The following is a 22,474-nucleotide window of genomic DNA, read 5'->3' on the forward strand; positions in this document are numbered from 1 at the left end:
GTCTTCTGAACACAGCCTGGCTTTCTGGCTTAACCACCGTGGTTAAAGCCATGGTTTAAGGTGTCTTCTGAATGGGGCCAATGTTTAGCTCAAAATGCTTAACCACCATGGCATAGCATGTCGTCAGAACAGGGTTGTATAGTGCCAAGGATGCTTCCAGAAGAAGCTTTTTATCATGCAACAGTCCTGCCTCATTTGCAGACTTTCACAGGGGGTTCAAGATGTTCTTGTCTTCTGTTTGTAAAACACACACACACACACACACACACACACACACACACACACGTTTCCCCACTGCTGCTTCACCACCTTTTTTTCTCTTTTTCTTGCCATGTTAAGGTGGGAAAAGTGGAATCGCTGCACGATGCCTTTTGAAGAGCAGGGCTAGGAGCTCTCTGTCTGGAAGCGCTCAAAACTTGCTCCGTGGCCATGGAATACTTGCTGCTTTCATTACATTTCTATGCCACCCAAGACTGTTGCAAGGGGAAGGGGGAAACGGCTGACTCATTGGAACAGTGAGCGGGAGCATTCCACGCTGCAACATTTTGTTTCAGGTTCCACTTGTGTACATATCAAGTTGGGCAACACAGGATTTCTCTTGCCATGTCATTTCCCCCTTTCCCTCTGGGTACGTTCATCCGTCTGTTTTAATTCAACCTTATGAGAGATGCCTTAGGGAGCCTTTGCACCTTTTGTGTTCCATATGCATAATAATTATACATCTACCTTCCCCAACTTAGTGCCCTGCAGATGTTTTGGACTTCAACTCCCATAAGCCCCAGCCAGCCACCAGTCAGGAATCCTGGGAGTTGTGGTCCCAACCCTTTGGAGGTCACTAGATTGGGGAAGCTTGATACATGTGTTAACTTTTCCAATCTTATACTTTTCAGTTAACTTGGATCATCCTTGTTTATCATGTTGAGCATTACTTAGCAGTGATGTGTGGCTGTTGTTGTTGTTGTTTTTGCTAGTGCCAATGATAAAACTGTGCAGGGAAGCCTTGTGTTCCACCTTTGGGACATCCGATTCTAAAAGAGGGCTGTCCTTTCTCTCCACCTTGGCTTCAAGATGTCTGCTCCCTCAGCTGGTTGTGATGGAGAGATGCCGTGGTCAAACTGAGTCCCTGCTTTGTGCCTTAACCTGCAGCTTTATCTCTCATTGTCTTTGGATCTCTTCAGAAAGTGGACGGCACCCTTCAGTTTCTTGAAGACCTGTTAGTCTCTTTTAGTCATGGGGCCTGGCCTATTAATTGCATCACTTTTACCTGTCTGCATTTTGCTACTTGCCGTGAATTCTCAGAACTTCATCAAGAAACCGAAGGAACAGAAGATGGAGCACAGGCTTCTGATTAATGAGGTCAATGCCGATAATCCGGGGGAAGACACCTCTGAGTATGTGGAATTGTATCACACCAGTGGGCAACAGGTCCCTTTGGATGGCTACTCCTTGGTCTTCTACAATGGCAGAGGCAACATGGCCTACAAAGTCATGGATCTTAAGGACTTTTCCACCAATAACCAAGGCTTCCTCCTTATTGGATCCTCCACAGTGGTTCCAAGACCGGCAGTGATCATTCCAAGGAACACAATCCAGAACGGGCCAGATGCTATCGCTCTCTATTATGGGAGGCTGGACTTGTATGAGAAAATGAATGTTACCAGTGAAGGGCTGGTGGATGCTTTGGTCCATAAGTCTAAAGAGAATGACCGAGCAGATGAGCTGGTCAGTGTCCTGACCCCAGGTGTGGAGCCTTTCTTGGAGGACCCTTTTTTCAGGACCATGGATGAGTCACTGGAAAGATGCCACGGCACGGATTATTCTCAGTTGTTCTTCCAAGTGGGCGCGCCAACCCCTGGCTTGGATAATCACTGTATTCCCTTTTCGCAGCTGAACGCCTCTGTTGTGTTGATCAACGAGGTTAAAGTGACCTCCTCCCCTGGAGAATGTGAGTTTATAGAGCTGCAAGGGCCTCCTTCCACTGAGGTGAAGGACCTGGTGCTGGTGTTGATTGAGGGGACGACTCAAGAGATTTACTTCATCATGGAGGTGCACGGCAAAACGTCTCTTGATGGGCTGCTTCTCCTTGGCACAGACCAATCCAGAATTCCAGGTAAGGCTGGGCACCTCTCTATAGTGCTGGGCACTTTGGCGCTCCAAGAGCGACTTCTCGCATAGTTGGGTGCAACAGACCCCACTACAAAATACATATGCCTCACCTCTGTTGTGAATGGAACATGCCCGTTCAAATTGCCAGGGAAATGCATGGAAGAAGAAAAATGATCTCCTCGAGTATGTAACTGCCAACAGGGATGCAATGAGCTCAGTTGCATGCTGTTCAAAGTAGTCTTAGGCAGTGACTTCTGCTCCCTTCATCCAAAGCCTGCATTCTAAATTAGAAGAACAAGCAATGGGGAAAAGTGAAATTCCTTGGGGGGGGGAATTAATTCTTTTTATGGGCTTGGCTTCAAATTTTATTAAGGCAACCCAGCATGGGTTTTAGCCAGATACAAGAGTCATGATATAAAAACATTACATTACATTACAGCATTGTATTAAACATCAAATATTGAACTTTTACATATAAAACATCATATATAGTGCTGGGATTTTTACCAGCAATCTTAGTTATCATCAGGGGACACTAAGTCTTTCCTAATTTTTGCCGCTTTCACTGCAAAGCAAGCCAGGTTTAACAAGATGGATTTTGCAGTGTTTGTAAATAAGTTGAAAGTGGATTAGGAGAAGTGTTTACTTCCTGTGAGGTCAATGTGGGTATATTTAGTTTCACTGTTGACTGTGGTCAACCATATTTGGCAGGTTTTTGAAATGGTAGAAAATCCCGACAAACGTGTTTATCCTGGATAATGGTCAGAAGTGCTGCATTTCATGACCATAATAATCTTGAGCTTTCTGGGGATGATGGGAGCTTCTATACTGTCCGGCTTGTTATAAGATAGCTTCTTGCACTCCTTTCCTTTTGGGTTTCAAAGCTTCTCTTCTCCCTCTCCTTTCCTGGTTGGTGACAACTAAAGTTTGCCGTAATGTCCAATGTGGTCAATGATGGTTAGTACTAACCTCCAAAACTATGGTTTGAAGTGGGCTTGCAAACCATGGTTTGAAGAGTCGCGCTAACCATAGTTGCCCAATTTGGACATTGCTGTAAACTATGGCTGAAACAACTGGAAAATGAAGGAGAGAATCCACGAAGTTGGGCACAATACACAAGCCGGCACTGTGTTCAAAACCTTGCAAACCATTGTTTGGAGATTAAACTGAACTAAGCCGCTGTAAACACTTGGTCGAGATAAGCCTGCTGATATGGTTGTGTCTCCCACAATGAAAAAGGGTTTTGTTGACAGCCCTGGATCCTGCCAGGATATGTTTACTCTTTTTAAAGTGCACTTTGACTTCTGATTCATCTCTTGAAATCCAAGGATGAAGGGAGTTCAAAGGTTGGCATTTCAGGCTTCCTGATGGACACAAAACATCAAAGGGGACAAGGGCACCATTTAAAGAGTAACGTATTTATCGTGGCACAACTCTCATGGGCTGGATTGCACCTTGTCAAATGCCTGTTTCCAGCTAGCTCCAGGTTTTTAAGGGGGCCTTGGCAAGACATCTTCACTGGGCCCTCTCCTTCAGTGAGCCTATCTTCTCGCTGCCATTATCACTAGCTGTTGTCACTCCCTTATAATCTTTCTCATCATGGCTACCACTTTCTTGCTTGATAGGCAGAGAGCCAGCGAGCAGACAGGCAGCAGCATCTCCTGCTCCTTGAGTGAAAAGACTAGGATAGTAAATTGCTAAAATACTGGGGAAATAAAAAGGACTTTACCTGGTGCTGGAAAGAGTACAATGTAGGCGCCAGGCGAACCTTTCTAGGGAGCTCATTCCACAGCTGGGGTGCCACAGCAGAAAAGGCCTTCTTCCTGGTAGCCACCCAACTTACTTCCTTTGGCAGGGGCTCATGGAGAAGGAGCCCTGAGGATGATCTTAGGGTCCGGGTAGGTACATATGGGAGGAGGCGTTCCTTCAGATAATCTGGCCCCAAGCCTTTTAGGGCTTTGAATTGTTAAAACCAACACTTTGAATTGGGTCCGGACCTAGACTGGTAGCCAGTGCAGCTAGAAAAGTACTGGCATAATGTGGACTTGTTGGGCAGTCCCTGTTAACAATCTTTGCTGCCCGGTTTTGTTTTATGCTGATGTGCAGATTTTTAAAGGTATTGTATAAAACCACCTCCTTATATATTTCTTTTTGGGCTGCAGTTGACCTGACATTCCCCCCAAATTCCAGCAGTCCCCTCTTCAGAACAGGTACCAATGCCATTGCCCTATACAGAGGATCCAACGGCAGTTTTGCCCTACGGGCTGCCGCAACAGCAACGAACCTCCTGGATGCCTTGGTTTACACAACGATGGAGGGCACCGATTTGAAGCTGCGGGACGTCTTGACCCCCGGGAAACCCCTCTTCTATGTGAGAGAGCGGTAAGGAAGAAGCTGGGGAGAGGGGTGGGGAGAATCTGTGACCTTTCCAGTGGGGGAGTGTTTCATTCTGCAGGAGCACACTCCAGATTCTGCAGCTAGAAAAATACATAAACGAGGAACATTTGCATCGCATGTTTTAATCATAGAATCATAGACTAGCAGAGTTGGAAGGGGCCTACAAGGCCATCAAGTCCAACCCCTGGCACTTATTATGTAGCATTTCTTGAGCATGTCAAAGCACTTCACATATATGATTCCAGTAATTTTTACAACTGTCCTGTAAGGAAGGCCATTAATACAATTATCCTCAATGGTAAGTCAGATGAGAAACTGAGACTGGTAGATTGTGGCTGTTTTAAAGCAGTGGTCTTTGACCTTTAGCGATCTGGTGACCGCTGTTTGCTCCAACTTGCAACATGGGGCCCATTATTAATTCTTTCCATATATGTTTGTCCTTCTCTGAGTGTCTTTTTTGCCACCTGTCTTTCTCTTCTCTTCAAAATATGGTTAGTTGCTTCCAAACAAGCCAGGATTTGTAAGTTGTCTTCAAACTATGGTATGAAGATGGTTTACAAATCCTGGCTTGTTTGGAAGTGATTAACCATAGTTCCCATTTTGCACATAGTGGGAAGTGTGATTAATTGTGGCTTCCTGGTTTGTTTCCCCACTTGTGAAAAGCGGAGGAGTGAAGCAGGAGAGAGGAGGTGTGTGTGCCCACATGCTGCTCATGCAAATCCTGGTTTATTTAAGCCAGGATTTTTGGCTTACTTTTACACTGTTCATGGAAATCCTGGTTTATTTAAGCTGGGAGTTTTGGCTTAGCATTACATTGTTTGTGCAAAGCCTGGTTTATTTAAGCTGGGATCTTTGGCTTAGCATTACTGTTCATGCACATCCTACTTTATATAAGATAGGATTTTTGCCTTAGAGTTACATGCGAATGTGGCCACTCAGTCAATTTGTCAACTTCTTGCTGTCTGTCTCCCCACTCTGTTTTTAATGTAGTTCTTTTCCCCTCCCGCTGTTGTTCTCCATCAGATCCCATCAGAACGATACATCTGTGAACCGGTGTGTCTGCTGCTCCACCACCCGTGATTCCTCTGCCTATTCTCTTGGCAACCCCACACCTCGACAATTCAACGACTGCCCCAAGAGGCGCTTTGGTCAAGAAATTTCCTTGTGCCTTCAAGCACCAGGTGGATGCTGCAGCCTCTAAGTATAGATCAAGTGCTTTCTTGGCTTTTCCATGTTTCCAGCTCCCCCATTCTAAAAGGTTGAAATGCCTGCCCTAAGAGCGTTAAGCTAGAATATGCTAGTAGTTAGAGAGCTTCGGCTATTGGGCGGTATAAAAATGTAATAAATAAATAAATAAATAAATAAAATAGTTATGGTATGGCTGCGTGGCAAACCCAGTTTTAAAAGCAAAAGTGCAACATGGCTGAAAAGTGTGGAACTCTTTTTCCACTAATGCTAATCACGTAGTCAGGCAGGGGGGATTTTAATTGAGATTGCAGTTATTTATTTATTTATTTATTTATTACATTTTTATACCGCCCAATAGCCGAAGCTCTCTGGGCGGTTCACAAAAATTAAAACCATCATAAAAACAACCAACAAGTTAAAAATACAAATACAAAATACAATATAAAAAGCACAACCAGGATAAAACCACGCAGCACAATTGATATAAGGTTAAAATACAGAGTTAAAACAGTATAATTTAAATTTGAGTTAAAATTAAGTGTTAAAATACTGAGTGAATAAAAAGGTCTTCAGCTGGCGACGAAAGGAGTACAGTGTAGGAGCCAGGCGGACCTCTCTGGGGAGCTCATTCCCCAACCGGGGTGCCACAGCGGAGAAAGCCCTCCTCCTAGTAGCCACCTGCCTCACTTCCTTTGGCAGTGGAGAGGGAAGAGTTAAAATACTCCTAGCAACACATCAGGGTCCGGATGAAAATTGCAAAAACAAAGCAAACCCCATCCCGATGCCTTGCGATAGCTTAAAAATCTAGTTCACATCTTGCTGCTGATACACAATGGGCCCGTTCAGAAGACACCTTAAACCAAGGCTTTAACTATGGTGATTAAGCCAGAAAGCCAGGCCATGTTTAGAATACACCTTAAACCACGGCTTTAACCACAGTGAATAAGGCTTTTTGCTTTATTCACCATGGTTAAAGCTGTGGTTTAAGGTGTCTTCTGAACACAGAGGAAAGAGAGACGAGTTCTGGTGCCGTGTATAGATGAACAATGAACTTTTTATTTTTGTAATGATATGAAAATGCTCGACGTTTCGGATTCAGAGGAATCCTTCCTCAGGAGCTGTAATAAGAAAAAAGAAAGGACAAGCTGCAAAACTGCAAACACAGTTTGCTTGATTAAAAAGCCTCGCACAAATAAGAAAATTTGTTTGTTCTGCTATCAGGACACACAACAAATGCTGAGGCTTTTTAATCAAGCAAACTGTGTTTGCAGTTTTGCAGCTTGTCCTTCCTTTTTTATTATTACAGCTCCTGAGGAAGGATTCCTCTGAATCTGAAACGTCGAGCATTTTCATATCATTACAAAAATAAAAAGTTAATTGTTCATCTATACATGGCACTAGAACTCGTCTCTCTTTCCTCTACCTTCCTACTGGTGCCAATTCCCTTCATCTACCAGTTTAAAGTGTCTTCTGAACACAGCCCGGCTTTCTGGCTTAACCACCATGGTTAAAGCCATGGTTTAAGGTGTCTTCTGAACGGGGCCACTAGAAGTGACATCCCGTTTGGACCTCAGTGATGAAACTCTCTGAGTGACTTTGGGCCAGTGTTTGTCACTTAGCCTAACCTAACCCACCTTGTAGGGTTGTTGTCATGATAAAATTGGGTGCAGGGAAAGAGGAAGGGCTGTGTACGCCACCCTGTGCTCCTTGGAGGCAAGGCAGGATGATAATTGCAATGAATGCATAGTTGTAATTGGAAAGGCCAGCTTTATGCACTTGGCATGCACCCTGCACCATGGCCACTCGTTCTAAGCGTCTATTGTTTCTTTTTAGATTGCCAGCAAGAGATTCTGGAGAAAAGCCAGATCCAGATCTCTTTGTCCCAGGTCCTAGATAAGCGGTGCAACTGCGGAATCTCTCCCATTTATTTCAAAGGTAAGATGAGTGCCTCATGTAAGTTTGGGATTGAACCTATTTAAAGTGAGTGATTTAATTATTATTATTATTATTATTTATTTATTTATTTATATAGCACCATCAATGTACATGGTGCTGTACAGATAACACAGTAAATAGCAAGACCCTGCCGCATAGGCTTACAATCTAATAAGTTGTAGTAAACAATAAAGAGGGAAGGAGAATGCAAACAGGCACAGGGAAGTGTAAACAGGCACCGGGTAGGGAGAAGCTAACAGTATAGAGTCAGAACAAACTCAATATTTGAAGGCTATAGGGAAAAGAAAAGTTTTTAGCTGAGTTTTAAAAGCAGTGATTGAGTTTGTAGTTCTCAAGTGTTCTGGAAGAGCGTTCCAGGCGTAAGGGGCAGCAGAAGAAAAAGGACGAAGCCGAGTAAGGGAAGTGGAGGTCCTAGGGCAGGCGAGAAGCATGGCATCAGAGGAGCGGAGAGCACGAGCGGGGCGATAGTGTGAGATGAGAGAGGAGAGATAGGCAGGAGCTAGACCGTGAAGAGCTTTGAAGGTCAGCAGGAGAAGTTTATATTGGATTCTGGAGTGAATTGGAAGACAATGAAGAGATTTCAGAAGTGGAGTGACATGGTCAGAGCGGCGGGCCAAGAAGATGATCTTAGCGGCAGAGTGGTGGACAGAGACCAGCGGACTGATGTGAGACGAAGGAAGGCCAGACAGAAGAAGGTTGCAGTAGTCCAACCGAGAGATAACCAGTGCGTGAACGAGAGTCAATGGAAGAGTTAAGAACATAAGAAGAGCCAAGCTGGATCAGACCAAGGATCCATCTAGTCTGTTCACACATTGGCCAACCAGCTGTTTACCAGGGACCCACAGGCAGGACATGGTGCAACAGCACCCTCCCACCCATGTTCCCCAACAACTAGTGTATACAGGCTTACTGCCTCTGATACTGGAAGTAGCACATGGCCATCAGGATTAGTAGCCATTGAGAGCCTTCTCCTCCGGGAATTTATCCAACCCCCTTTTAACATCATCTAAATTAGTGGTCATCGCTACGTCTTATGGTGAATTCCATAGTTTAACACTGCACTGTGTGAAGAAGTGTTTCCTGAATCTCCCACCCATCAGCATCATGGGATGACCCTGGGTTCTAGCATTATGGGAGAAGAAGAAAAATGTCTCCTTATCCACATTTCCTGTAGACTTCTATCATGTCTCGCTTTACTCTCCTGTTTTCCAAACTAAACAATCTCTGGTCCATCAGTGGTAAAGGTCCAACTGCTGGGCACCAAGGACAGGATCCTTTTGGTGGTAGCCCCAAACCTGTGGAATTCTATCCCAGGAGAAATGATCCTCTGTCTTAATAGTTTTCTATTCCAGAACACATTTTATGATTTTTCCCCGTTTCTTTTAAAACATTTTTTTGTCAACCCCATTCTTTCCCATTTATGTACCTTATGTAAAATATTCCCTTCATTATAAACCAAAGATGTACAATATCTTCCAGATGCTGTCCAGGGTCTATACTTTCTCCAAATCTCCATCATAGTGGAGTGGTGGTAGTTTTCAACTCTTTTCCCTCCCATTTAGAAACCTTACCTAAAAGATTCCCTTCATTAAATTCTTCATTACAAACCAAAGATGGACAAGGTGATATTCCAGGTGCTATCCGGGATCTATCCTTTCTCCAAAGTATAGTTTTCACACATGGATTTCCTAATAATATATCCATATCTATTTTTCTCTGATACCATACTGCCTGTTTTAATGCTACTCTGTTGTGGTTGCTTTAGTTATTGTAGCTGATCTATTTATAACTATGCTTTATTTTTCTTTATATTTGGGTTTGGCTTGTTTTGTTTTTAATTTTTTTAATTTTATTAATTAACAATACACTAATACAATACCACAATAATCACACAACACAAGACAACAACAAAAAACATAATACATAACTTGATTATCCTTATAACATTTCTAATTTGATATTTTTGCATCGTTACATAACATAAAGTGCACCCACCCCCACCCCGGGATCTATTCCTGTTTCCAAAATCTCATTGATTCTTCTGGAGGTGATCTTCCACTTCCCCTAGATAATACATATTCTAGAACTGATTCCAAATTCCCTCAAAATCGTTTGCTTTTGTTATCCCTTTTCTTACTTTTATTTTACATGTCAATTTATCATTTATAGCAATATCCCAAATCTCTTTATACCAGTCCTCAACATGATAATCTCCTTGCACCTTCCAGTTCCTAGATATGATCAACCTTGCTGCTGTCAGCAAATTCATTATCAGTTCTTTTGTTTCTTTATTACATTTTAAATCTCCATATAATGATAGCAATGCCACTGTAGGTGTCGCTTCAATCTCCATTCCCGCTATATCATTTTTCTCTTTAAACACCATTTTCCACAGTTTTTGAACAAATACACATTCCCACCACATAAGCTGCTTTGAAAAATGGTGTGTGCATGTTTCCAGGGGGTTATACATAAGTAGAAAGATATTTCTTTGGGGAATTGCTGAGAACACTACTGCCACACAGGGCTGCCATCTGAACGTTATTTCTGTTCTTCCCTTTCAGATCCTGCTGTAACATGCAACGGCATGGAACTGGTGTTCACGGCTGTCCTGACTGCCAGATCAGCAGAACAGCTTACTAAGCTGCTTCAGGCCTTCTCAATCGCCTTGGAGAGCGAGGAGGTGATGAACTTTGGGAAGTGGAACAGCACGGTGCGAAAGGCTTGTCCGAGCCACGCGAACATGACGGAGACAACTCCAGGTACCAGTGGTGTAGTGGAGGAGGTGAATGCTGGGGAGTGCCGCTCTAGGACTTTTTTTCAGAGCAGGAACGATAAGGTCACCTGCCACAGCACCAGGGTAATTGGCAGACCCTTCTTGCTCTATCAAATGGATGAAGGGATAGAGGCTTTCAAGTTCTTATCCTTACATTTATATCCTGCCTTTTTTTTTTTACTCTTGCAAGGAACCCAAGGTGGCTTACATGATCTTCCTCCTCTCTGGTTTATCCTCACAACCACCCTGTGAGGTAGGGTAGGCCCTAAATCACCCAGTGAGCTTCATGGCTGAGTTGGGGACTAGAACCCTGATCTCCCAAGCCCCAGTCCAGCACTCTAACTACCACACCGTACTGGCTCTATGGTTTGTGAAGTGTTAGAGAATCAGGGAAAGAATCAAGAGATTGAGGAAAGAATCAGAGGTCAGCATCACTGGGCATCCGCCAAGGCCCACACACCAACAGAGGGGGGGCGGACTCTGCTTCTACCTTGCCTTGCTTTGGCTACCCCTACACCTGTCCTCTCCAAGCGAATAAACAGGGACTGAAGCAAGGAGAAGGAGCAGCAATGGGTAGTTGGGGGGCGAAGCAGTGTGGCCATTTGGAGAGCCCCAGGAGGACTGGAGTGAGACCCCAGGAGGTCTGGGTTTGTCCCCCGGGCCTAGGTTCTGTACCCTTGCCCTACATGTTCAACCTGAAATGATGGGACATTGTTCTTTGAAGCACTAACATCGGAGAGTCCGAGGATGACCACAGCGCCTCCAATTCCGCCGATGGAGCTGCTCATCAACGAAGTGAATCCAGACAACCCGGGCTCACGGGAGGACATGGAGTACATCGAGCTCTTTTACCCTGGGCAAGTACCATTTGAGCTCCGGGACTACTGGCTCGTCCTCTACAACGGCAAGAACAACTTGGCTTACTCGGTGATAGACCTGTCAGGCCACAGTACTGATGCGCGGGGCTACTTCCTGGTGGGTAGCGCCAGGGTAACCCCCAAGCCCTCAATTGTTCTACGTGACAACACCATCCAGAATGGAGTGGAAGCCGTGGCCCTCTATCATGGCCCAAGGGACGCCTTCAAAATGAACACGCCCCTGACGTCCAAGGGGTTGGTGGACGCCGTGGTGTACAAGGCCCGGGGCTCGGAGAACCCAGACAAGCTGCTTGCTGTTCTCACCCCGGGCCAGAGCATCCTGTACGAGAACGACTCTCACAGCACTGAAGACGAGTCTCTCAGCCGATGTTTCAGTCTGAGGCCCAGGAACCAAAGCAGCTTTCAGGTAATCGGCGTGAGGTGTAACGAAGTAGTTTGTTACAGGCACAAGACCAGCAAAGTAAGATAGCACTGTGAACTCAATGATATAAAAGCAATAATAGCTAATTAAAAATGAGATTGAAGAAGTAGATTATAAAAAAGGCACATAATAATAGAAGATTTAGCAAGTTAAAACATTGTCAGACATTTGACATCCTCCCACAAGGATGATCAATTGCAGCAGTGCAGAATCTTGCTGCCTTGGTAGAATCATAGAATAGTAGAGTTGGAAGGGGCCTATAAGGCCATTGAGTGCAACCCCCTGCTCAGTGCAGGAATCCACCCTAAAGCATACCTGACAGATGGTTGTCCACCTGCCCCTTGAATGCCTCTAGTGTAGGAGAGCCCACAAGCTCCCTAGGTAACTGGTTCCATTGTCGTACTGTTCTAACAGTCAAGAAGTTTTTCCTGATGTCCAGCTGGAATCTGGCTTCCTTTAACTTCCGTGTCCTGCACTCTGGGAGGATTGAGAAGAGATCCTGGCCCTCCTCTGTGTGACAACCTTTTAAGTATTTGAAGAGTGCTATCATGTCTCCCCTCAATCTTCTCTTCTCCAGGCTAAACATGCTCCAGTTACCTGGAGATTCTAGTCAGCCAAGGGATAATCTATATAAAACACATCAGATCTCCCAGGGATTCCTTGTAAAATAGGACTAATAAAATACGCTGAAAATCACAATAGAAGGAACAATGCAGTAGTATGTGGCCCACAGTCTCCACCACATCAGCTGGAATTTGGCTGGGGGGAACATGGAACTTTTGTCTTTGTGCTCTACATCCGCCCATATGTCTTATTTATTTATTCTACACACCCTCCTTTCCTCCACAGAGATCAAGGCAGCCTACTTGGTTCTTCTCCCCGCCCCATTTATTGGTGTGTTTGTTGAATTTCTTTCCTGCCTTTCTGCCAAGGCCTCATACGTCTTGGTCCTCTCCATTTTATCTTCGCAACACCCCTGAGCATTGGAGGCTGGTGGCTCTGATGTCAGTGGGGCAGTGAATCTGCTCCAGGTTTCAATCAGAACTCTAAAAAGAGCTTCCACAGCATGCAGCCCAGAAGGCATGTGGCCCTGGGCAGAGAGAAAAAAATCCCCACCCCTGTTCTCAAGGCGGTGGCTGCTCTGACTCAGCCTTCTCAGTCGGCTTGCATGCCCAGAAGCGTTTTCTGCCTTGCCTAGGGGGCGGAAACCATAAATTTTCTCTTGGCCATCTGAAGGAGGCACCTCCCTAATGTTCACCCTCTAACCCTTGATGCTTCACAGAGTTCTCAAAACCGCTCTGCCTCATGCCAACATGCTTGCTTGAATCATAGAATAGTAGAGCTGGAAGGGGCCTCTAAGGCCATCGAGTCCAATCCCCTGCTCAATGCAGGATTCCACCCTAAAGCATACCTGACAGGTGGTTGTCCAACTGCCTCTTGAAGGCCTCTAGTGTGGGAGAGACCACAACCTCCGTAGGTAACTGGTTCCATTGTCATACTGCTCTAACAGTCAGGAAGTTTTTCCTGATGTCCAGCCGGAATCTGGCCTCCTGAAGCTTGAGCCCATTATTCTGTCTCCTGCACTCTGGGATTATCGAGAAGAGATCCTGGCCCTTCTCAGTGTGACAACCTTTCAAGTATTTGAAGAGTGCTATCATGTCTCCCCTCAATCTTCTCTTATCCAGGCTAAACATGCCCACTGTCCCAGTGGATATGCAGGAATCTCTGTAAATGAAGGGTGGTTCTCTGCACACATTTGTCAGTAATAATGTGTTGATTCCGATGTGTGAAACTATATTTAATTTGTGCCTTCACTTCTGGAAATTTGCAGCTTCTTTCTGTGCTGCATGAGGGCTGGATGTTTGGCTATTACCTGTTCTTGTCTTTCCCCAACCGGGGGCTAGGTGGCCACTTATGTATATCCCCCCCCCCAAAAAAGAGGAAACCCATCACCCAAAAAGGGGACACCTATTTGCCAGTGGAGGCTGCTGGCTGTGATTTCAGTGGGGCTATGCATCCATTCTGAACCTAGGTTGTGAATAGGGCTCAGCACCATGGACAGCTCCTTTAGCGGTCTGTCTGGTTCTGACTGAAACCCAGAATGGATCCACAGCCCCACTGAAATCAGAGCCCCCAGCCTCTACTGCTCTTTGCATAAAGTTTACCTATGCTAATTTACAGATGCACATTTAGAAATAATTGATACAATTTAAATAGAAATACTGTGCATCTCATCATAGTGTGGAAGACTGTGTCCGGGTGACCTTTGTGCCTGCCTGGTCAGCATGTGAACTGTGGATGGACAACAGTTCTGATGTTTTGGTCTTCATATCAGAATTGGGCAAGGCAGCTCTTCAAAGTCTTCAAATGGAGGACTGTCCTCTGGTAGCCCTTTAAATGGAGGACTGTCTTCTATGAAAGAAGAGACATGGACACCCTACCGAGCACAACCCAGAGATGGATTCCAGGCCCAGGAAGGCTGACCCTTCCATGAGGCAAAACAATATTATTTGTATTATTTCATGTGTAATTAATTCACCCTTCTGTGAGGCAAAACAAATTTATTTATTTATTCCCTTCCATTCCATTTATATACTGCCCAATAGCTGAAGCTCTCTGGGCAGTTCACAACAATTCACATCATTATAAACGTTATACTGAAACATGGTCTAAAATTGCCTCAGGCAGCTATTTCTGAGTGCTATGAAAACACAATTTTTTGGTTATTTGTTGCAGTTGCTACTGTTGCCTTTTTTATTTCCAGGGAAGAGTGCCTGTTATCCAAATAACCGTGGTACTGTGCTCCTTGAGGGGTTGCCATTTTCTTGTCCCCCTCAGAGACAAAAAAATGTTGGGCCCTGTTGACACACAGAGAGAGACACACAGAGAAGCAGACTGATAGGTAACATTTGGAGGTTTCGTTATTCCTCTATTGAATAAAGAGTTAAGCGAAGAGACCAGAATTAATGAGCACAATGTGTTGGAAGATTTGGGACATATTGTGACTCTTTCGCAGAAGCTTCCAAGATGGTGACACGTGAGGCTGGTTCTCTCGCCCAGACTTTCACAAGAGTGATACATGCTGCCGTTTTAAGGCCTTCAAATAGAGCCCTGCCCGCTGTCAAAGACAACTCCTGGCCACCCTTGCATGGTGCCTCATTTTTTTCGACTCCCATCAGCTCCAGTCAGCACGGCCAGTGGGTGGGGGATGATGGGAGTTGTAGTCTGCAACGTGTGGAAAGCTACAGCTTAGGCAAGGCTGAGTACTCCTTTCCTGGAACCTGTCCAAATTTTTTGAGCTAAACGGCAAGTCATGCGAACCACGCTTAAACATGCTGTCTACATAACCATGGTTTAAACATGCTCACTAACCCTTTGCTGCAAAAGGGTTAGTGCCCTAACTGTAGCTTAGTGTGTTGTCTGAACAGGCCTATTATCTTAAATCCCTTTCAAAGTTATACCTTTCCCCTCCATTTTGAGTCTAGAGTGAGCACCAGGGGCCTGATCCAGATTGGTACCCTAACCATGGGGTGTAGAGTTTTTTTCCCCAAAAGATCTGAATAGGGGGCCCTGCACCTACTCTAGAGTAAAAAAGAAGAACCGATGACGCTGCTGAATATGGATTGAAAGTACCTTGAATGTTAGTCTTTAATCCACGTTTTTGTTGAAAACATTGGGAGTTTGGAGTCAAAAAGGGGCAGGCAGGGGGAAGGGTTAAGCTTCTCCATTGGAAATTGCTTTCTCTCCCCCACCCCCACTATACAAAAGAGACGTCCTGATGACACTGTAAGAAAAACATGTAGTCCTGCCCTTGGTGCCAAGTGATTCTCCTCCTTTGTTGTGTAAATCTGTCTCCAAAAGGTCATCCGTAGCCATTTCTCTTTACCCCCACAGTTCCTCCATTGAAGGAACAAACAAATGTCCCAGATCTGTGACCTTCCAGATTTTTGCAGCTGCTCCCAGAAATAAGAGAATCAAACATGTTGCTTTATGTTTTACAGTAAAGATAAAGAACCCTTCCAGACAAAACATGGCTTTAAATGTGTGTCTAAGCAGTGACGTCTTCATTTTTACTCTCGAGTAGGAATAGCGTGACCAATCCACATATGAATAGCTTCCTACCCCTACTCCCTGCCCACTAGTGTCCCGATCTGGATTTCTCTAGAGTCAAAATTAAGAAAAATAAAAGACATAGCTGCTAGACATGCATTTAAAGTCGGGCAACTCAGGGGTCTTGAAGTCATCGTCTTCTGCACCGTGCTGAGATGTCTTGTATTTCTCGTTACTTTGAGGATGTCTTGCCAGAGGGCACTCAGAAACTTGGAGCCAGTACTGTTACCAGTGAGAGTGAAATAGAACCTCCAGGTTTAGAGGCAGTGTATCTTGGAATACCAGTTGATAGGGGACAAGTATAGGAAGAGGGCTGTTGCATTTGTGGGCGTCTCAGAGGAATCTGATGGCCCACTATAGGAAATAGGATGCAGGATTAGATAGACTTTGGCTTGTCCCAGCAGGGCACTCCTTATGCAGTGGTCCCCAAGGTGGTGCCCACGAGCACCATAGTGCCCGCGGGCACCTCCAGTGTTGCTCGCACAGGTCTTCACTCCGTGGCTCCTTTTAAAAAATAAAAATAAAAAATTGAAAAGCATTAGGGCGCCAGGTTCTCCTTCGTGTTCCTGAGCCTGCTGCTGATCAGCTATTCATCAGGCAGGAAGAGAAATCAAGGCATGGGGGGCGGGTAGAGGGGAGAAAAAGAGCGAGGCTAGAGGCTAGGAGGGGGTAGAATCAACAAGGTAAAGCGGTTGAGGGGGGAGAGAAATGGTTGAGAGGCAGGGAGTGCAGAGCAAAAGCAAGATGAAGTGATGGCCACCAATTTGGATGGCTTTAAAAGGAGGTTAGATAAATTCCTGGAGGAGGAGGCTATCAGTGGCTACTAATACTGATGGCCATGTGCTACCTCCAGTGGCAGAGGGAGTAAGCCTAAGTACACCAGTGGTTGGGGAACATGGGTGGGAGGGTGCTGTTGCACTCGTGTCCTGCTTGTTCATCCCTGGCTGATAGCTGGTTGGCCACTGTGTGAACAGAGTGCTGGACTGGATGGACCCTTGGCCTGGTCCAGAATGGCTCTTCTTATGTTCTTAAGATAAAGTGGTGAGTTGGAGAGAAAGAAGAAGGCAAGGGATGGGAAAGGGAGAGAAATAGCAAGGCAAGAGGCAGAGAGAGAGAGCACAAAGGGGAAAGGTCTGTGTGGATGGAAAGAGACTGGGCAGGCCAGGAAGCAACTTTTTCCATTTCCCCCTTCCTATTAGCCTCTAGCCTCGCTGTTTCTCCATCCCTCCTCTCACACCTCTTGTTCACTGGCTCTCTGCAGCCATTATGTGACTAGCCGCATTCACTGTGGGAGCCATTTTGTGGTGGTGCCCACAGCAGTTTCTCAAATTCCCAAATGTGCCCATGGGTCCAGAAAGGTTGGGGACCCCTGCCTTATGTTCTTTTTTTCATCATGTTGTTCTTTTTTTCATCATGTTGGTTAGGAATGGAGCCTCCATGTTCAGGAGTAGTATACCTCCAACAATCAGCTACTGAGAATAAACAACAGGGGAAGGTTAGTAGTTTAATGCAGGCTTCCCAGGGACATCTGGGTGACCACAGTTGAAAACTGTTTGCTGGGGCAGGTGGATATTTGGTTTGATCGAAGCAGGAATGTTCTTGCATCTTTGTGATTTATTCATTTTTACAGTGAAACGATTGTGCAGGAGGTTAACCACGCCCCCGAGGTGCTTGTCTCCCCAGCCAAGTTCTGGCACATTGAAAATAAATATATCGAAGGTAGAGATTTTATTAAATGAGATTGCTGGAATAGTAAAATCTTTTGGGGTCTTTCTCTCCCCACTCCAGATGACGGAACTAACCCCTTTCCGGGAAAATGCTTGCCCGCCTCTCGGCTCGAATTCCACAGGGGAGACACCCCACCAACATTCCGTCGTCATCAACGAACTGGACATGGCCAACACCAGCATTGTGCACCGGTTCATCGAGCTGAAAGGGAAACCCGGGACCAGCTTGGAAGGATACCGTTTGGTTTTTTTTGCTAAGCCCAATGTCGTACCGTATGCCAATATCCAACTGGAGGGCACATTTGGAAGCAACGGCCTGTTCCTTCTTTTACCAGAAGGACAATCCAGGCCTGGCGAGGCTCATGGTACGTCACACTGCACGCAGGAATCCATTTTTTGCTTTCTGCACACTGAGATGTTAGGTGGGGGGCCCATCTCACGCACCACCTGTAGCTTGGCTGCTGTGTTGATGGGGTGCAATGCCAGAGCGCGGAGCCTACCGAGTGAACAGGGCTGATCTTTCGCACCTGGAGGGGCTGTGGCTTCATCATAGAGCAGGTTCCAGGTTTGATCCCTCGCATCTCCAGGTAGGGCAGGAAAGAGCCCTGCCTGAACCTCTGGAAAAGCACTACCAGTCAGTGTCAACGATACTGGGTCTGACTCAATACAATGCCGGTTCCTAGGTTCCTATCAGCACCCTGGGGTGCTAATTGCATGGGAAAAGATCCACACTGTTGACCCCGCCTACTTGGTCATGTTATTCTCTCTTAGGCTGGGTTCGCACAACACCCTAACCCGCCATGTGGTATCATGTTGTCTGAATGCAGCACGTTTCTGCAGGGTGGGCTAACAGGTTGTCTGAACGCAGTGCGTTTTCCACAGGGCGGGTTGTTACGTTGTCTGAAGTTAGCTCGTTCGCTGCATTCAGACAACACGATAACTCACAGTTAAACAGCAACACATACTGGGTGGGTTAGCATGTTATGTCATTCAGCAAAGTGGATTGGCTCAAGTCAATTGATCAGGACTCACTTTTCTCCATTGCTTAATTTTAGATACTGTTCAGCTAACTTATCAAGGAGTGCTGAAGGGGTTGGTGGGGATGAGGAATGAAAGTGGTGGGATTATTTAGTAATGATGCCTCCTGATAGAAACAATTAACAGAGAAAAACAAAAGGCAAAACAGAGTGAGTGTTTACCAGTCACATGCAAATCTTATAACAACAATTCTTTGGTGAAGAAAAGATAACATGGTTTTACTCACAAATGTTCTTGCATATAAAATGCAGGTACAGCATAGCGTTTCAAATGAGCTTCTTCAATCTGTTCTGTGTTCTATTACACAGGCAGGAGTGAGGGAGCAAACAGAAGTGCTCCCAGCCATGGTGGAAGTCAGAAGATTGAGGGGAGACATGATAGCACTCTTCAAATACTTAAAAGGTTGTCACACAGAGGAGGGCCAGGATCTCTTCTCGATCCTCCCAGAGTGCAGGACACGGAATAATGGGCTCAAGTTACAGGAACCCAGATTCCGGCTGGACATCAGGAAAGCTTCGTGACTATTAGAGCAGTACTACAATGGGATCAGTTACCTAGGGAGGTTGTGGGCTCTCCCACATTAGAGTCATCCAAGAGGCAGCTGGACAACCATCAGTCAGGGATGCTTTAGGGTGGATTCCTGCATTGAGCAAGGGGTTGGACTCGATGGCCTTGTAGGCCCCTTCCAACTCTGCTATTCTATAATTCTATGCTTCTATGAAAGGAAGAAATCACAGGAAGGGCTATAGAGATCCTAAGGCTAGCTGTGGTCAAAGTTCCCATGAACCAACTAACTGTAACACTGCCCCTTTGATATTGCAGGTGAGGTTGCAATATTCCCATCAGAAACATGTTTTCCACTGTTCCTTCACCATTGTTCCCTTCTGTGTTTCCAGAGCAAATGGTAACTCCTTTATGGAGCCATCTTCCCTCTCAGTTGGGGATCCAAGTTGTTGCGCTTTTCAGCCCTAGGACACAATTCCCAAACCAACTTTTAACTACTGCGAAGAACGTGGAAGATACTGTGGCTTATGCGTGGCAGCCCAGTGCCATCCAAGGCCATCTTGGTTTTCTTGAGACTGTCCACTTCATATCCCAGAAAGGAAAAAGGTGAGTGATAGCTATTTATTTATTACATTTATATCCCATGTTTTCCTTCAGTGGTGCCTAGGTGGTCCCACTAGCAGCACCCATGTCACCAGGCTGCACAGAGGGATATGAGAGAGGGAAACTGGGCCATTCCACTAGCTCTGCTGAAATACTTTTTTCCTCTTCCCTCCCTGTTCCTTTTTCCTTTTATGTTATGTAAGTCTCTCCAGAGATCTTTTTGGCTCAGGAGTGGGATAAAAATAGTTTAAATAAATACACAGGTATTTTTTTAACTAAGTTAGGCTAGAGTCAGAGAGAAAGGCAGTTTACTTCATTGCTGAGTTGTGATTTGAACCCGGATCTCCTGGAGTCCCTGTCCAACACCACAAGGTGGCCTTCCCCAACCTTGTGCCCTCCAGATGTGTCAGACAACCACAATTCTCAGCAGTCTCAGACAGCAGGGCCATTTTATATCCTGCTCCAGCATGGGTTTTCAACTAGTTTGTTACTTCCCGTAATGTCCACAACCCCCCCATGCTTCAATTAGCTCTTTACTTAAGGAAATCAAGTTGGGTTAGGGCACAATCATAACAGGTTAACAAGGAGAAGCGCAGGAAATGGGCTTCTCCTGGTGATGCTCCACCAAGCTATTAATTACTTTAAGGACATAAATGGCCGGCCCAAGATATTTTGCCGCCTGAGGTCAAGGACAGGATGGCGCCCCTTCCTGTTTCATGTAGAAAAGCCCTCTTGAGGAGTTGTTGAACCTTTCTTCAACAGTAGCAACAGGACAGTGTCTTCCACCGCACTTGAAGAGCAGCAAGGATGTTTAAGGGCACAGAGGGTCGGTGCTCAGTTCTCTCCTCCGACAATTTGCTGCTGCCTCCCAACCTCTGCTGCCTGAGCTGACTGTCTCACTCTGCCTAAGGGTAGGGCCGGCCTTGAAGACATAGCCTGAAGCTAAGCGCCTGCTTTTCTCCCCTCTTAAATGACTTGCAGGCATAGGAAGGGAGTGTTTTGTTGTTGTGGGGAAGATAGGTTGATCTCTTCACTCCCCAGCCACCATCAGAATGCAGATCGAAGCCTTTACAGGCAGCGGAAGCCGAAGCTGCAACCTCAGCGCTGATTTCGGGTTTTTTGTTTGTCCGGCAGGCCGTTCTCCTTGAGCCGCTGCCCTTCCTGCAAGGAGACCTTTGCCGTCTCTGATCCCACACCTGGCTTGCAGAACAGCTGCCCTCGAGACTCTCTTTCTGTGGATCTTGGGATGTGCCTGCAAACGCCCAGTAAGAGAAGCCATCTTTTTCTTAAAGGAGGTTTAAAATGAGGTTGATCCCCTGGCAGTGATGCGGAGTGGGAAAGGGTTCTATAGGGGGGGGAATTCCAGTGCTTCATTTCTTCCATGGAAAATATTTCCGTTTTGTAAACATATTAGTATCGATGAACGGATGCTGACTGCAAATACAATATTAGGCAGACTGCTTTTCAGATGTTTATCTGTGAGAGAGAATGCATATGTGTCGATGGTTTATAAGTGTGTGTGTGTGGGGGGGGGGATAAAACTTGAATTTTTAAAAAGGCAACTCTCCTATGAAGAAAGGTTACTACATTTTATTTGCCCTGAATCTCTTGGACTATTTAGTTGAGAGAAAAGGCGAGTGAGGGGAGACATGCCGGGTGTGGAGAGAGTGGATAGGGAGACATTTTTCTACCTCTCTCATAATATTAGAACCCAGGTTTCTAAACGTGATTGGTGGAAGATTCAGGACAGATAAAAGGAAGTCCTCCTTTACACAGTGCATAGCTAAACTATGGAATTCACTACCACAAGATGTAGAAATGGCCACAAATTTGGATGGCTTTAAAAGGGGACAGGACAAATTCCTGGAGGAGGAGGCCATCAATGGTTACTATTCCTGATGGTTCTATGCCACCTCCAGTACCAGGGGCAGTATGCCTGCGTAAGCCAGTTGCTGGGGAACATGGGTGGGAGGGTGCTGTTTTACTCATGTCCTGTTTGTGGGTTTCTCCTTGACAGCTGATTGGCCACTGCTGGACTAGACTAGACGGACCCATGGTCTGATCCAGCACAACTCTTCTTATGTTCTTATGGACAAACTGTTCATAAGGAATTACTACATATTGAACTGGTTTTTAATAATTGTACAAGCAGCTCTGGGAAGTCCAGCACTGCTGCGGCAAGGACAAGCCATGTAGGCTGCAGTTAGGTGAGGAGATGTGTTGGGCAGGGAAAGGGTTAAGCACGTGCACGCTTCTCTGCTCCAAATTCCTCCTCGAAACAGCTTCTTCCTTTTTAAGAGAGCGTTGGGCCTCTCTGCCATGTTTTTGCATGCAGCATGCCACTTGCATGTTTGCTAAGGGGGACATGCTTGATGCCTCTAATTCGTTGTTCTCCTCCCTCTAGATTGTTCCATGTGGCGTTGGAACCCGACAATACTGGCCAACCTCCGACAAGCATTGGCAGCATCCATGGAACAGAGCTGTTTGTGCAGCATCTCTCCGTGCTATCTGCAAGGTCTGTGTCAAACGTATTCAACTTTTCCTAAAGAGCAGTGGCATGGTGGCAAGCACTCATCGTGACGCCCCATAGCCATGCCCTCAAGAAGAGTCCAAACGCCCATGACAGGTGTTGAGCCATATCAACAAGCCAGTTCATCTCCGGGTCGTTTGTAAAGCTCACGGATCTCCATTGCCCATGCTCCAAGCCCCCCAAAAATGCTTCGTATTACAACAGGGAACAATATATTTTGGCTAGGAACATTCATTTCCC

At 45.7% G+C, this 22,474-nt stretch overlaps 1 protein-coding gene across 1 annotated transcript in view; it reads left to right on the forward strand.

The window, feature by feature from the left end:
- LOC134410117 (uncharacterized) overlaps window positions 1-22,474 on the forward strand; it is a 33,693-nt gene that overhangs the window by 4,372 nt on the left and 6,847 nt on the right. Inside the window, exons 2-11 of the mRNA XM_063143216.1 lie at window positions 972-2,110; window positions 4,269-4,488; window positions 5,527-5,684; window positions 7,525-7,626; window positions 10,212-10,409; window positions 11,148-11,707; window positions 17,621-17,924; window positions 19,494-19,707; window positions 20,839-20,969; window positions 22,109-22,219. Coding sequence (XP_062999286.1) covers window positions 1,231-2,110; window positions 4,269-4,488; window positions 5,527-5,684; window positions 7,525-7,626; window positions 10,212-10,409; window positions 11,148-11,707; window positions 17,621-17,924; window positions 19,494-19,707; window positions 20,839-20,969; window positions 22,109-22,219 — 2,878 coding nt within the window. The 5' untranslated portion in view covers window positions 972-1,230. The remainder of the gene's footprint in view (window positions 1-971; window positions 2,111-4,268; window positions 4,489-5,526; window positions 5,685-7,524; window positions 7,627-10,211; window positions 10,410-11,147; window positions 11,708-17,620; window positions 17,925-19,493; window positions 19,708-20,838; window positions 20,970-22,108; window positions 22,220-22,474) is intronic.

Source organism: Elgaria multicarinata, chromosome 17, assembly GCF_023053635.1.
Source record: "Elgaria multicarinata webbii isolate HBS135686 ecotype San Diego chromosome 17, rElgMul1.1.pri, whole genome shotgun sequence".
NCBI lineage: Eukaryota > Metazoa > Chordata > Lepidosauria > Squamata > Anguidae > Elgaria > Elgaria multicarinata.